The sequence below is a fragment of the Haemaphysalis longicornis genome, unplaced genomic scaffold (assembly GCF_048455015.1).
Source record: "Haemaphysalis longicornis isolate Haplotype H1 unplaced genomic scaffold, Haemaphysalis longicornis Haplotype H1 scaffold_2, whole genome shotgun sequence".
Classification (NCBI taxonomy): Eukaryota; Metazoa; Arthropoda; class Arachnida; order Ixodida; family Ixodidae; genus Haemaphysalis; species Haemaphysalis longicornis.
In genome coordinates, this window is record NW_027526295.1 from 263,223,544 (window position 1) to 263,240,597 (window position 17,054).

Here is a 17,054-nt window from a genome sequence, read left to right on the forward strand (position 1 = left end):
AGCAGTCCTTTGAAACCCACGTATCATGCCTGACCCCGGCTTTGCAAAAAAGTCAGTTGTTCACAACACTTCATTGGGCTTGTTTTTCAAATGTGGCTCAAGCAGGCAAGGTAAAACAAAGTAAAAAAAGAGGGCTATTTACAAAATAGAAAGACAATAAAAGGTAATGGACAACAGATGAGAAAAGCACACATACATAAAGAAAGAAAGCAAGAACCACAACATCCAAAGTTCCACTAATTATGCAACTAATTCCAATTGTATTTCCAGCTGAAAGGATCTGGATCCAGCTCGAAATACAGCTGGAACCAATTCCACAATCCGCTGTTGCCTACACACTTTCACCTGAGTAGCTAAAAAGAAAAACTAATGATGGCACACATGTACTAGGCCCTGGGACTACATTAGGGCAGACCATGCTTGATTTTTGCTATTCTCTCTTTTTTTCTTTTTACAAGCGAGAAGATGCATATCACGGGTGTAACAATATTGCATAGGTCAGCGGTGCCCAGTAATAAAAGCCAAGAAAAGGCATTGCTAAGCAACGGCGTTGTCAGTGTGTGAAGCCCCTCAATAAGGGTCATGGAAGGAAACCGTGCCGCGCAAGCAAGAGAACATGTTACTAGGCACCTAGGCAACAATCAGGTGCTGCAGGTGGGGGTGTTCGGAGCGATTCATCTGCTGCTATGCATAAACAAGTGGCGCCCACTCCCCCCACTCGAGTGCTGCCACTCACATTCACCTTCCTCAGTGAAACTTTCAATTTTTAGAGTGAGAGTATGTATACACCCTAACCTTGAAGATTTATATCACGGGTGTACGAAAGCTAACAGAAAAATTAGGTAAACAATGACGGCAAAGATGGGGGAAAGATGCTCATAGAAAGTACAGATTCAATTTACACAGCAACCCTTTGATTATTGTTTTTTCAAGAAAACAATCAATTTTTTTTTTTTTACTAAAACCTTCAAGAAGGGGCTAAAATTTCATCACCCCTGCCAAAAATCTTGTCTCCATGCTGGAAATGAGACATCACAATACTGAGCCTCCACAGTGGTTCCAGCATGCGAAACCGCAGTCCCAGCACCGCCATTCCCGCAAGCATGCCTTCAATTGGCCAGAGTACACAAGGCAAAGAACTTACTGCCTTCCATAAAGTGCCATGAACACTGGTGTTGTGTTGCTATGTGGTGTTTTGGTGAGGAACTGTGGTGATAGCAACTCCAGCATTACAGGTTAACGTTACAGCTGTTCCTGTTTTTCTGTCAGGTGCAAGACAGCAAAGTAGCAAATCGTGTCAAGCAGAAGATGCAAAAAAAGTACAGAAACACAAAGTGCAGATGACTGCTCAGCTGTACATTAGAAGTCCGCACTGTAACCTCAATGAGACGCACCTCTCGAGGTAGTCAAAATATTTGCATCATTCAAATTTCATACACAAAATGAAGCAAGTGCAAATATGCAAGAAAACAAAAATGCATTTTAGTTTCCTTTACTTGCTACTGCAGAAGTCTGTTACCCATTCGGTCCTTTACTGTACTTTGAGAGGATTAGAATATGTACACTGACTTCTTTACTTATGCTGGCCACACAAACGCACTTTGTTATCTATGTGAGGCAAGTCTTTTACAGTTCTTTCCTTTTTTTTTTTTTTCATCCGCAATACGGGCTAAGTACAGCTTTCCAATACTGAACCCAATATGACAGTAAGCCACTTAGTGTCGCAAAGGGCCCTGCTGCTACCAGTTTATTAACGCAACTTTGGTTTCTAATACGCAGAGCCTTTGTCGAAAGCCTGCCCTTGCCACTCAAAGGCCATGCATAGCTGCATTGAAGATGATCAGATAATGGATAAGGCATAGAAAGAAGCAGTAAGAAAAACGTATGAGCAAGCTAATGGAGCAAATGTCTTTTGGTTACATTTCTCTGATGCAAAATAGAAAGTGCATTTGTTAATTGAGAGTTAATAAAATTCCTCTGGGCACATAAGCCTGCTTACGTGCTGTGCGAAGAGTCATACTCGGACAATCCTCCACACACGGCTGCCGTGTCTACGGTGCCGAAGCAGGAGGCAGGCGAGAGACAAAAGCAACCGACGCAAACCTCCAAGGGGGTTTATTCCCAAGTCCATTCTAGCGCTTGGCCGGGAAGGCTACAGGACACTTCACATCGCACCGTGGTGTTCCACAGGGCTCTGTGTTGGCGCCGGTACTGTTCAATATCGCCTTGCTTCCCCTGGCTTGGCGGTTGGCGGGCATACCTGACGCGTATTACATCATGTATGCTGATGACATTACTGTGTGGTCCGTGCATCCTGACATCTCTGTCCAAGAAAACGCACTACAAACGGCGTTAAACATGACTGATTCCTGGTGTGCTCAAGTAGGACTTGAACTATCGGAAGAAAAAACGTCATACATGTCAGTGACTAACAAACATGGGCGACGCCGACTTGAGAAACGGCCTGTCCGGTTGTTTATTCATCAACAACCTCTACAGGAGGTCCCAGCTATTCGTGTGCTTGGTCTTGATGTTGCCTCGTCTGGGTCCGCGGCTCCATGGGTGAAGAGTGCGAAGGATCGTGCCGCACGGACAATATACTTGATACGTCGAATGGCGACGAAGGCTGGCGGGTCGCGCACCAGCGTTGCTCGCCTCCTTGTGCGGTCAGTGTTGCAACCCAGAATCGTGTACCAGGCTCAATTCCACCATCTCACGATGAGAGACTGGGATCGCCTCGAAGCCATCAACCGGGATGCCATGCGGGCCATTAGTGGACTACCCCGAATGACCCCGATACCAACTCTGCAGGGGGAGGCTCAACTCAATACGATTGATGAGCTGGTGCACCAACGCCGCTCTGCCCGGGTCTGTAAAATCTCGATGACCGGTGCCGCCGCTGCGCTAGCCCGGTACATGGGGTACGTTGTACCAAGTACCACTGTGAAAGGTTCAAATATTCCTCCGTGGAAGCGAGTACAGTTAACAGACAACAAACCAATCGGTCGCCTCCGTCACCCGGTACCTCGCCAGGCCACGGCCCAAGTCTCTCGCCTACATAGCCCAGATGCGGAGACGGCAATTGCATATGTAGATGCCAGCGTCAAAAACGGCATGGTGCACACTGCACTCATCTGCCCCCAGCTACCAGAGGTGGACCAATGTTGCTCTTATGAGGCTAACCCGATGCCACCAGCGTATCTTGCTGAACTAGCAGCAATACACGATGGGATGGCCGCAATACTGCCTATTGTCCAGGCAGGGCCATACTGTCGACTAATACGCACAGACTCTACGCAAGCCATCCACGACATCCGCCGCGTAACACAAGCTACAGCGTTCGCAGATGCCATTCACCACTTAGCACGAAGCACTTCACTGCAGATCCGCATAGAATGGGTACCCCGTTCAGCTGTACCCGGCAGTAGGGAGGCAGACACGGCTAGTCGCCCGCATACCTTGATGCGACCACTACCACTTTTCCCCGAAGATCCAAGTGGAAACCTGGCACAACAGAAGGAAATTCTCCGGCGCACCACGCGAGCCCTCATACCTCCATGTGGTTCAAACCTCCCTGGTGACTTAACTCGCCGAGAGGAGGTTGCGCTGCGGAGAATACGCGTTGGGATGGCCCTTACGCCGTCTGTGACTGCCTCTTGGCCATCGCAGTACCGCGGCCCATACGACTCTACCTGCCCATTCTGCAACTCCGCCGTACAGAATGTGAATGTGCAGCATCTGCTGTGGACCTGCCCCGGACTGCATCAGATGCGATTACGGCACCTTCGTGCAACCGGCCTTCACCCTGGCCACCCTCCAGACCTGCAGCGCTGGGTTCATGGACCATTTCATAGGCACCTTCTAGACTTTATACGAGAAGCAAACTTGTTCGTGTACCTGTGAATCGTGCACCGTTATGCCGCAGGGCAAACTTTCGAATAAAAAAAAAAAAAAAAAAAAAAAACTACCATCTTTCATGTCTTTGACAGGTCCCACGTTGCTTGAGCGACTGGAGACGTTCAACTATGGCGCTAACGATAGACGATGGTCGGTCCAGACTTGAGGGGAAGAACCAGGTCACACAGGGCAACGTTCTGGATCCAGTATTCTCATCCCACGCTGGCACATCTGTCGAGATCTTTGTTCCCACACACGGAAGAAGAGGTGCTATCTTCCAGGGTCCAGCCGAACCCCTGCTTGGCACTCTGCCTGATGTCATGTACTGGGTGCGTCATCAAAGCACATAGGAGCTCCTCAAGGAGTTCCATCTTATGCTATTATCATCTTCTCTTGATTGTGAAGATTGATCGGGATCACGAGTTTCCACGATTCCCACAGTGCTTAAAAATGGTGAAAGCTGGACAATACTCAATGATGACTTTTTTACTGCTGCAATGTCTGTGAGTCTCTTTCTTCGCTTTCACTTCCACTGGTTTCTTTTCTGCTACACCATGTTTGCGCCTCTTTTTAAACTTCTGTTACTGCATAGTACAGCCCAATTACATCGGCAAGCAGACTGCACATGCCACAGCTTCCCTAGAATCATGAATCTAGGTGGCTGCTGTGCACTTGCTCTACTCGTGTGCCATCTCGTTCAGGTGTAAGGTGGCATGCGCTATTCCACTACTTTTACGTTTCCTAATCCCAATTTTTGGAATTTTATGATGCGAACACATTAGCTGCTGAAAGCTCCCGATTCCTGACCAATTTCCCCAAGTGGGTATGTGCCATGATGGACCAAAACTACAACAACTTTTGTTCTGCCGCTGGCAACAGGCTGAAATAGCACAGCGGTAGTGCACCCTGCTGCTGCTGTGGAGACACAAGTTCAAATCCCATCAGATTACAGGTTTCCTTGTTTACCCTTTACAGCAGCGGCCATTTCCTTGTCTGGACAACAACGATTTTTTGCAGAATTAGGCACTTACACAAATTTTCGGTGCTAACAGTTCACCTCCTTCACTCAACAGAATACCGTGGCTGAAATATCAGCAGCCTGCGACGCATGGAACGTACTTCAATTTGATCTCATTTATTGCTCCAACGGAACGGCACGGGGAGCGGCACGCAGCAAATGGGCATCGGCGTGACATCACCCAGTGGAAGTGAAAAGAAGCGATGTAGCCGTGTGCCTCCAATGCTCGTCAGAAACACATAACGTCACTTCACATGCCCGGCGAGCTGTGAGTGGGCGCTGGCGCATTCACGAATTGATGTACATAGCCAGAGCTACAGGCGTAACGGCTGCCTAGAAAGGCACTCTGGGGAAAAATAAAGTTCTGCATGTGGAAAAGGAGCCAACAATATAGGCCAGAATCGCAGTAGAAGTCGCGATACGGAATTTTATTGAAAGCGGTCATCAAATTTCTCTCGCAATGGTAGGCCTAACACTTTCAGGCAGCTCAGCCACTCAGCTCCGGTGGCAGGGTGGTCGAAACAACAGAGTTTTAGCATTCCGTATGCACCGGCTTGTGTAAAATTAGCTCTAGGGAGCGACAACCGCTGCTTCTCAAGAGCGCTAAATCTTTTTTTTTTCTTGTTTTTTTTGCCACTGCAGTGATAAGGATTTTGTGTGAGAACACAAACAAGCATGCTTGGACGCATAGTTTAGAGAGACCGATTGACTCTCGAGTGGCTTCGCGGAGTGGCACAGACGTCAGGGTCGTTTGGTTGGTGGGCCCGCAAAAATCCAGAACTTGGTGTGCAGTGTTGATGTATATATTGAATCATAGCTTAGGAACGTGGAAACATTTTGCAAATCTTAGAATTCCTAAAATAATTTTTAGGCTCAGTAAAATCACCTATTAGCGTTTTGTATATACTTTTTCGTGCATTTTTTTTGTTTCGTTGACCAATAAACTGTCAATAATTACACCTTTCACAAAACTGCTGTTATGTGTCTGAAAGAAAAATCTATAAGCTTCGATTTCATGCACAGAAATGATAAATGTGTCCAGTAGCTCAAGAGAAAAAGAAAAATTTTCTGGAAGCACCCAAAATCTGCCATCTTTCCACAGTCACGAAAGAGTCAAGCATCAATAAAAGCAATAAAAATGGAACATAAGATTTTGGTGCCAGTTTGCCATATTCACATGCCCACTCTTTTCCCTCAGTGTACAAAGAAGTGGCCGCAAGAGCTACACCATTTCCATGAAATGCGGCTGAAATTGCCAGGATGTCGATGTAGTTGTGAGCAAATAGGTGCGATTTCAAGACATACCATCAATTTCAAATTTCAATTTAGCATACTTCTCAGTAATCAGTGCAATGAAACATGCTAGGGTTATTGTATCACGCATCAGATATACATAGAGTAAAAGCACTACAACTCTGGCCTTCGGGCCACTGAATGCATGGAAGTAGCAACATCACATTAGTATTATTTTGAAGTTGCACTTGCCAATAGTCTATGGTAGTAAATGAAACAAAACTGCAGAATTAAGGAATGGTCTTAGCGGTAAAATATAGCACAATTTATTCTGAAATAAATAAATTAGACCGTGAGTCAGAGCCATTTTCAGAGATCACATGCTAACTAAAAAAGCCCTCACCAATTCGTATCATTCGTCGTGGCTCTAGATTGCATTCGTAACAGCTGAACTTTTCCTTTAACACAATGCACTTTGGTGGGAGAACTTTTTAAATTTGTATCATCCTGAAATTTGTAGAAGCCATACATATCCTTGGGATTCTACGTACTTGATGCAGTATGTGCCTAATCAATATTGTGAGGCTACAGATAAAGTGTTCAGAGTTGAGTGCATCTTTACAATTAGAGGCAATAAAAAAAAATCAATCAGCACATTGTTTTTTATGTTAAGCTTCAGTGACTTGTATATATGCTTTTCAAAATCCCCCATTACAGAATATATGAAACATGACATACGATACAACTTCAACCAACAATTCTATCAATGCCGTGAGAGACATAATTTAATTTAATCGGGCTGGGCGTCGGTTAGAAATGTTAACCCGATTACAATTGAAAGGCTTTAATCGGTTGATTGATTAATTGGTTACATTGGTTTAAGAAGAAAAACAATAAAAATACTAATACTAGTCATAATATTATAATAATAAAAAATAACATCAGTATGCACCCCGGCCTTGTTGCTGTTGTCACGAGCTCTAACGGAAAGAAATGCCTGTGGCCCGGAGGGGGGGGGGGGGGGGGGGGAGGAGGATAAAGGGAGGAGGAGGCTATCAGTCCCTATGAAGGTAGTCTTGAAGAAGGATCACTTATAAGACACAAAGACAATGGCTTATAAGTCATGGTAAGTCACTTTATAAGACATGATTATACCACAAACATTCCAGTTCCAGATGAGGTAAGCAGATCCCCATGATGGTGATAATGTGGGCGGGAAGCTTATCATCGAACTCGTAACTCACACTATTCCTAGAATCAGGAATATAAGCACTCGCCGTAATTGCAGAAGGCGCCGACTAAATGTGCTTTGCTTATGTCGTAGTTAGTTTATACAAAGTAAACATTGTGAGTAACCTCCCACCGTTTTTTGCCCCATGCATATTTGTATTAAGAGTAGCCATTTTCCCATCTGTCCTGGCGATCAGCTTGCGGTTTGAATCACTATCATCTCTGAGCATACTTGCACCACTTTCTGTTGTAACGTAAGGCTGATTAATTAAATCGAATATGATCCTCAACATCCTTGCGCACTATTTGAACATGCGCACCTGTGCTTCATTTTGTTCCGTGACTTCAAACAGTTAAGGTGTTTAAAAAAGTAATCATGACTAATGCACTAATCAATTAATCACAATGTCAATCGATAAATCACCCACCCCGAAAATTTAAACTTCCACATTTGTCTCATCTAGCAACTTCCAAAGTTTATCGTTTTGACAATATGAGGCCCAACTGACAGTTCTACAACCCCCGTACACCCTTTAAATGGCACCAATTACGTTTGATCCCGTGCCCGTGCCCCTCGGGGCGTGCCCTGTACACTCACCACATTGGCGTCCTTCCCGGGCGAGCCGCTGCTGTAGGTGGTGGCCAGGGTGGAGGAGCACATCTCCAGGTACCAGGGCTTGGAGCCGTGCTGGGTGGCGCTGCTGATGGACAGCGTGTAGATGGAATTGGTGTAGCCATCGCAGTTGCAGTTGTCGTTGAACCGCCCGCCGTTCCCGGATGCCCACACAAAGATGGAGCCCAAGCCACGACGACCCTGGAAGCAACAGAGACATGTGCTCCACTTGCGCTCGCCAGTACAGTCCGCACTGAGGGCTTGCCTAGCTTCCTAGTCAGTCCAACTGTGTACGACATCTGGCACAGCTATAAACTGAAACTTAAGATATGAAAACCAAACTTTCAGATTGTCTCTCAACCCACTGAACCAATGCATGGGCACTGAGGCAGGCCATGGGAGCTCATGCGTAGCACTGTAAGCTGCGCTCCTTCGATGCACTCATAATTGAGTCTTAGCTTATCCCACCTTTGCATGCTTTAGGCATGTTTGTCTTGCCTTACACTTTCTGGTTTTCTTTTTTTCCCCCCAACCGATTGATTGATTGATTGTAGGGTTTAACGCGCCGACGCAACGCAGGCGATGAGGCGCGCTGTAGTGGAGGGCTCCGGATTAATTTTGACCACCTGGGGATCTTTAACGTGCGCCGAAATCTCGTACACACGGGCATTTTTGCTTTTCGCCTCCATCAGAAAAGCGACCGCCGCGACCGGGAATCGAACCCGCGACCTCGTGCTCAGCAGCGCAACGCCTTAGCCACTGAGCCACCGCAGCGGGTTTTTCCCCCCAACCAAATAGTACAAACAATTTAGTACAAAAATACCAGTTAGCAAAACAACTAACAATGAACAGCTACCACTCTGAAAACCCAACCGAATGCCATATAGCAAAACAATATGCGTATTATGTACAATGCTGTGATTTCCCACTCAAGGTTCATACACTCTTCAAAGGCAAAAATTCAAGGATTTTCAAGGACCAGAAAATACATTTTCATGGACCCCATCTAATGGTTTATCTGGGATTATTTATAATACTATAACTTTTTCAACACAATGCAAAAGTTGTTTATTGCACAATACCTAAGAACATTAGTTAAAATAAGTACGACCGAGTTGTTGAAAGCACCCCAGCTTTATATTTTTTTGGCTGGTGTTTAGAAGTAGTTCTTCTTTCTTTGTTTTTCCTGTTTTTCTCAGGCGGTTCTATTTCACAATGCATGCAATGTTGCTTGTATCACATGCTTTGTCAGCGAGGGTGTCAGCTAAGACATTAAATAAGCAACTGTTGCCCTCATGTTGTCAATGTCCTCTTCGAGAATACGTCTTTTTGACTGCTTTTTTTTAGCAAGCTGCTCTTTTTTTGAGATTCAAGATTCTGGAACATTTATTTGCTTCTATATGACATAATTAGTGCACTCAACAAGCAGGACGACGCAAGTCGCATTTCTATATCTCCCACTGAACGGACTAAAAGTATCATGGCAGATTGCATCAGGGCAGATTGAATTTACAGGTTCCTGCTCCTAATATTGCCTCGTTCTCAACAAAAATTCGCTAAATGTGTTGTAACTTTGTGTGATAACGCTGAGATTGGATTGTTACAATATTTTTTGCATTAGTTAAAACTTACAATCCTAGATTAACATTTTAAATTCTTGTGAAAAGACAGATCCACTGATAATCACCCATAAAAATCAAGGGTTTTCAAGGACCGCTAAAAAATTCCAGGACTTTCAAGGCCTTGAAATTGACACTTCTAAATTCAAGTGTTTTCAAGGTTTTCAAGGACCTGCACGAACCCTGCCACTACATTTTGGTTAGAACAACTGAATCTGACAGTGCGCACCAGTGTAAAAGGCCTTGTTTAGAGGCAAATGGGCAAGACATGCTGCACAGTAGCGGGCTGCTCTTTATGCATGGCGACAGACACACAGCCCGTGCTATATTGTTGCGTGGTCATTATCTGCAACACACCTTCTACAATCTCGCCTCCAAGGAAAAAAAAGAAAAATAATAATAATACTAATCGACTGCTCGACCTCTCCATGTCAGCAACAAGAGACAGCCCTCAACTTTCCAGGTCATCAGCTCGTTTCTCACAATGTTACTACGCATAGCATTGAGTCAGAAGCACCCGCATTGCTTGGCTTGTGTGACTGTGTGGTTGACATTTCGTCGGCAGTTAAACATTTTTATAATGGGCTGGGCTAATGCAAGCACTCTGCCTAGTGGCCGCTGCCCATTGATTTTAAATGAAGTCCACTCACCTTGGCAATGCCTTGAAAGAAAGCCTGCTTGGCCAGCTTTCCGGGGCCATCCACAGTTTTTCCATCATCTTCAGGACCCCACGAGGCACTGTATATGTCTATGTGGTTGGGATTCAAGCTGAGCGCACGGGCTTCGACTTCGTCCGTTACCGTGCCATCCAGCATACGAACACCTGGGAGGAACAATCGGGAATAAAGCTTGCAATGGTGAAGGCTTGGGCGAGTTGGTGCATAATTACAAAGAGGAAAACAGCGCAACACAGACGAAACACATGAAGAAAGTGACAACGACGAGCGCTGGCTTATACCCCTGTCAAACATGCCTATTTAAGTGCACTTCCACAGAGTGCACTCGGCTGAGATGTCATTCGGGAGCCGCTAAACGGCAAGTGCAAATGACACTTTACAAGGAACGCACTTCAAGCTCAGTGTGTTCCCCAAACCCACTTTACCGGGGCCAGCTCGCTGGGTGAGTAATCTCGTGAGTAGAAGTCCGAAAATAGGGAAAACAACTTAAAACCGCGAATGTTTGGATGATAATATGTAACGTTAATATACTGCTTACTTACTTTTAAAAAAGAGAAGCAGTGACAAAAAACAAGAAAATAACCTCTCTCTCAACAACGTGCTAGCGCTCACTGCCTGGTAGGGTTTCGCTCCCTGGCAGCCGTTCTCTGCAACGTTCTTGTAGGTGGTTTCTTGTGGCCCTGTGATTGCGTTCCCATTTCAGCCTTCTCTGTTATATTCACACTTTCAGACAATTTCCCTCAAACGATAATGCTGCTGTTATTAGCTGCGCAGTGAATAACAGTGAAGATATCAGCGCCGGTGTTCAGTCCCCGTACCGACACCGTTTTTTGTGGGTATGTGCGAGGCGCCGATTGCGATTTTGAACAATGCAAACAACGAAATGTTTACATTATTTCTCACATCATAAAGAGGGGGAATTTCAAGTAATATTGCGTAATATTTACGCCAGCTATCATCACCGACATCACAGCCAAGGGCACATTATTTCGCCATTTGGCAGCGCGCAGCCAAAGCGTCACTTGGGAAGCCCGAGTGCACTCAGCGTAAGTGCACTCAAATAGGCACGTTTGACAGGGGTATTACAACTGAAATTTATTTTTCGGCATGTCACATATATACGCTGACAGTCAAAAAATACAACAAAGCAGAAATAACATGAATGCTGGTGATAACCCAGGCAATCGTCACATTACACCAACGCCATGTGCCACAAACAAGTGCTGAACTATCTGTGGGACAGAAAATTAATCTCTTTTTGGGATAGGGACAACGAAAGTATGCTCACAAAGTTTTCCTTTGGGTGTTTTATGTCTGCAGCCTCAATTACCGTATTTACTCGCATAATGAACCCACTCGCGTAATGAACCCTCCCCCCACTTTTCTTCTTGAGAATTTACTTTTTTGTCACTTTGAATATAAAATGCAGCGGGGATATGTTCTTGTCTCAGCATGGTTGCTGATGCTGTAGACGACCGCAGTAACTTGATATCACGCCACAGTACACACAGAAATGGTAAAAACGCATTCCAACAAAAAAAAATCTCGAGACTAGCTGGAGACGTGAATGGGAATGCTGTGGCTCACAATTTAAAAATTGCACGCTTGCGGTGCGCCACCTGCTGAACACAAAACAACCTTGCGCCATAAAAACACTGCGGCATGCGAACAAAGCGCGAAACGCACTCCACACTCCTTCCCTGCTTTTTGCCACTCCGGCTGGTTTTGGCGGTGTGCGAACAAAGCACTAAATGTACTCCACACTCCCCTGCTCTTGGTGTTCCGCGACTTCACTACGACGTCTGTGGTGTTGTTGTTCAGCTGTGTTCCGACCTTTTTTTGTGCTCCTGGTGCGCGCTGTACGATGGGCCAGTACGTGAGCTGCACAGACGGTTTTAAACTGAAGGTGGTGGAGCATGCGTTGATGCACATGGAAACCGTGCGGCTGGGCGGCATTTCAGTGTTGACCCACTGCGTGTACACTACGGGCGAAAACAAGGTTTCTGGTCGGTGAACAAGGATCTTTCATTAAGGTATCGTCCCGTTCGGCCTACATACGTTTGTTTTCCCATAGGACAGCGGAATCAAATACACGACGCCTTCAACACACTCTACAAATCGGTTATCGTGCTTAACAGAGCAGCACTGCATTGTTCTTTTGGTTTGTTTACTGTCATACGCATGGCTGAAAGCTTTTTAGGCACAGAGAATACGATTCTGTCAGCAAACCGCTTCTACCTTTTGATTCATCTCATTCAACACTCGTCAAAAGGTCTATCATAAGTCATGTTTTCACTCGATGCAGGATAGCTTCCGTAAACAGTTCGACCAGCTTCTGATAGCAGGGTACCCCAAGCAGCTCTTATCATCCGTAGCAGAATCGATACTCCAGAAATTAAAAAGAGATGAACAGAACAGCCAGGCAGCCATTGAACGTAACAAAAGTGATAAATTAACAGTGATTCTTTACATCCATCGGATAGCCCACAATTTGAAAAAGATAACAAAACGAGCTAGTGTAAGAGTTGTATTCTCTGCGCTTTCAGCCATGCGTATGACAGTAAACTAACCAAAAGAACAATGCAGTCCTGCTCTGTTAAGCATGATAACCGATTTGTAGAGTGTGTTGAAGGCGTCGTTTATTCGATTCCGCTGTCCTATGAGAAAACAAGCGTATGTAGGCCGAACGGGACGATGCCTCAATGAAAGATTAAAAGAACATAACTATAATGTACATAAGGAGATTAGTGCCCACTTAGGTGTCCACTGTAGAGGTTGCCGAGGCTGCACCCCGATCTTTCATGCAACACGGGTCATTGAAAAATACAAAGATAATATAACCAGAGAAATAATTGAGGCTGCAGACATAGAACACCCGAAGGAAAACTGTGTGAGCGTACTTTCGTTGTCCCTCTCCCAAAAAAGAGATCAATTTTCTGTCCCACAGATAGTTCAGCACGTGTTTGTGGCACATGGCATTGGTGTAGTGTGACGATTGCTGGGGTTATCACCAGCATTCATGTTATTTCTGCTTTGTTGTATTTTTTGACTGTCAGCGTATACATGTGACATGCCGAAAAATAAATTTCAGTTGCAAGTCAGCGCTCGTGGTTGCCACTTCTTTCATGTGTTTTGTCTGTGTTTCACTCTTCCCCTCTTCGCAACAATCAGGAGCAGTAGAAGCTTGCTCTTTTTTTCTCCAAATACAGCCGGCCCACATGTTAAAACAACTGTAAAAAGGGGCACAAAAAACCTACGAGGCCTCCAATCATGTCAGCAACATACATTTGAGTGCAAGGTTGTTCTAAACATAGTTAAGTATATGGCATATCGGTATTATCCAGACACAAGCAGATTTATTGTAATAAATTATTACAGTTTAAAAGTCATTATTAAAAGAAATTCGTTTGCCATTGTTTTCAACCATAAAAATGTTACACCACAGCCAATAAATATCCTTGAAAATGATAGGGTGAACCGAATAATCCGAAAAATAGACTGAATACTGCAGCTATACCCCGTATTACAGCCTCTGCTGCTCCACCTACAAATCAAATTGTCGGCAAGAGGGATGGCATGCCCTTTCCATCATGTTCCTCTGCAGCCAGAATTGGATCGCGGAGTCCCGAGAGCGTACCTCCGATGCTGGCATTGTAGGCGACCCCGACCCCGCAGTACTCGTTGAGAGCTGTTGCAGCCACCTCTCCCGCACACCGTGTCCCATGCCTGGGAGGAACAGAAGAGAGGCAGCCTTTTAGGCATGAAGGGCAGCAGAAGTAAAGGGCTCTCCTGCTGCGCACTGTTACGAATCAGCGGTGTGAGTGCATGTGTTCACGCAGTGTGCAAACTTCGACAGAGCACGGCGCAACAGTGCACCTATGCTTTCCCGCATAGCATTGGTGCCAGGAGAAGAAGACCCTTGCAGCACTCGTGCGGCTTCGAATATACGGCACGGCCAGAACCCTCTAGCCCCTTAAGTGCTTTGGACGAGCAGAGCTCGTCCTGCCCAAACTGTCACCAAACTGCTTTGGACGAGCAGAGCTCGTCTTAGCGGAATAGGTACTGCCCTATACTGTTCAGGACGAGAAGCGCTCGTCTGCGGCTTAGATTGCGTGCCGTCCACTAGATGGCAGCATTTGCTCGACGAATTAGTTTTCTCCTGCGGTAAGGCGCGCTTTTTGTATGAAAATATGGCGTGCGGTGGCGCCGACCCATGCATAGCTGGCCCGTCAACTAGAAAAAGAAGCTGTTCATTTTCGTCATCTTCTTCAAGTGATGCTGATTCGGATACAGATGTTTATCTTGTCTCTGGAAGTGAAGACAGCGATGACGGTGAATTGAGCAGCTCCTCCGGTGATAACAAAGACAGCGGGGAAGCGAACATCGCGACTGCGCGCTAGTGGATCCTGCTTTATGTGGACAATCCTCCTGTGAAGGCTCATCGCTTTCCATTCTTGGCCATTCCAGGCAAGACTTTCATATTGTCATCGCCGGGTGACATTATGGAATATATTCAGCAGTTTCTAGACGATGAACTTATATAATATGTTGTAGACAAAACCAATCGCAAAGCGGCTGAAAAGTTGAAATGCTTTCCTCCCAGTGATCACTCCCGCCTCAAAAAATGGGCACCAGTGACAAAGGAAGAGATGTGGGTATTCCTTGCACTCCAGATATCGCAAAGGTGCTTAGCCTACACAAGTGAAGAAAGATGTGGCATCTGCAACGGTTCTATTTATAAAGTTTTTAATTTTGTTAGCAGCAGGTACCTGGTTTCCTATGTATTCTTCAGAAATAAACTTTATTGTGTTGATTTGACTAACTGTGGGGTACAAAGATTTTTTCAACATCGACTAGCTACTTTTTAGCACAATCAGAATCGAAATCAGCAATAAAAAAAATAGGCACTTTTGGTCGGGAAATTCTAAAAAAAATAAAGCACTTAAGGGGCTAGGGCATCCAGGGCTTGTCCGAGCAGCCGCTGATGGCAGCGGCGTCTAACTCATTGCCTCTTCAGCTCTGCAAGAGGGCTTTTGTTTGTGTGTGTTTGACTGTGGCATCCCATGCAGAACTGTGTGTGTGTGTTTGTGTGTTTGACTGTGGCATCCCATGCAGAAAGCAAGGCCAACGCAGCCAAGATTACAGCTAGCTTTTATTTGACCGGTAAATAAGCAGCTAAATGCTACTGCCCACTGATATTGGTGTTACAATAAATAGACTACAGAATACAACGAGCTATAGAAATAGTAGGTAATAACTATTTCCACAAATATTGGCTTTATATGTTTTTGAAACGCTACTAAAGCTCCAGCTAGCTGAAAAATTATAGGTAATTGACGACGTCCATTGTAGTGACAAGATTAGGCATCAAATGTCACCACCTTTCTATTTTTGCAGCATTTGGTGCCAGAAGCCAGATAAAATTATTTCCTACAGTTTAATCATGAAAATTATTTAGATGTTACATGCCAGTTACATACGCTCCAGTGAGCATATTCTAGAGAAATTTCAGTTGCCGGTCCCTTTAAGGATACAGCTGCAGGGAGGCTCAGACAATATATACTAATATTTTTTTTGTCTACCAACATTTCTTCCTGACCTATTTTTAACACCCTCACAGTAACAATTGACATCTGGCTTGACAAAAATTTCCTTGCCTGTGACGCTAGTGCGTAATGCTAACATTTTCGAGGCAAAGCAATACGCCCCAGTACTGCACCAATGGCAAGTGAAGGCGAGCTGACTGCATAGCAAACACAATCCACTGTTGCAGATGATAATGTTGTTTTTCACTCTCCCTCATGCCTATTCCACGGCCTAGCAGCATAAGCTGGTTATTGCGCCACACGACTAAAAATGTCTGCCAGCACTATGTGCACATAAGTGCTTCACAATAAAAGCACAGAATTCTTTGGCCACCAAAGAACCCAGGGGCGCCGGAACAGGGGGTGCAGGGGGAACGTCGGCTTCCACCTAATGTACAAATGGGGGAGCCCGGCTCCCCCAGTTAAAGGGCACCTGTAGGCTTTTCCTGAGCCGTAGACAACTCGAGGAATGTCCGATTGATTTGCAGAAGGAAAAAAGCTTAATCATACGATACTCGCGCCAAATCTCAAGGGGGGGGGGGGGGGCTATAGACACTATTTAAACAACCTTCACCGCTTTATGGATGAGTTCTGGGAAGAAAGCGATTTTGACTTTCCTCGTCTTCAACAAGCATAATGCAGAAAGGCCTCCGTATGAAGCATTTAGAGCGCTAGCCTCCCGTCACCAATATGCGGCCTTGCAAGGCATCGATGCTGTTGGTATTGATGTAAAGATGTGTAGTGTGTTGTCTTTGCCCCTTGTACCAGGTTCATATTACTGTGATTCCAGGCAGCTTCACTCGTTAGTGTGCGCAGGAATATTTATGCAAACGAGCTCAGTTATCTTAGGAAATTTAGGTTCTCCAAATGGCTAGGGGAAGCGGCTTACACAATTAGCATAACGAGTAACTCTCAACAAGTTGTCAGCAAAGGCATTAGAATTTCGTCTCTTCATACGAAATATGAATGCATTCGTATCATACCTGCCACTGCACAGAAAGGAGCTTTATTAAAATAGTGGCAGAACTGACAATCGAAACTAATCTTCAGACAATTAAAACAAATGAGCCGTGGTGAATACCTCGTGCGCACTTGTACAGATATGACACATGCTCTAGTATCAATTATCCCGAATAAGAAACCGGAATATAAATTCATTGCACAGCTCCCCACATGCCATAG

General features: G+C 45.2%; 1 protein-coding gene across 2 annotated transcripts in view; it reads right to left on the reverse strand.

The window, feature by feature from the left end:
• Window positions 1–17,054, reverse strand: part of Fur2 (furin-like protease 2) — a 70,703-nt gene that overhangs the window by 37,586 nt on the left and 16,063 nt on the right. For both annotated transcript variants that reach the window (XM_077700463.1, XM_077700462.1), the window contains exons 6-8: window positions 13,925–14,013; window positions 10,261–10,433; window positions 7,977–8,192 (exon numbers count right to left, since the gene is read on the reverse strand). In XM_077700463.1, coding sequence (XP_077556589.1) covers window positions 7,977–8,192; window positions 10,261–10,433; window positions 13,925–14,013 — 478 coding nt within the window. The remainder of the gene's footprint in view (window positions 1–7,976; window positions 8,193–10,260; window positions 10,434–13,924; window positions 14,014–17,054) is intronic.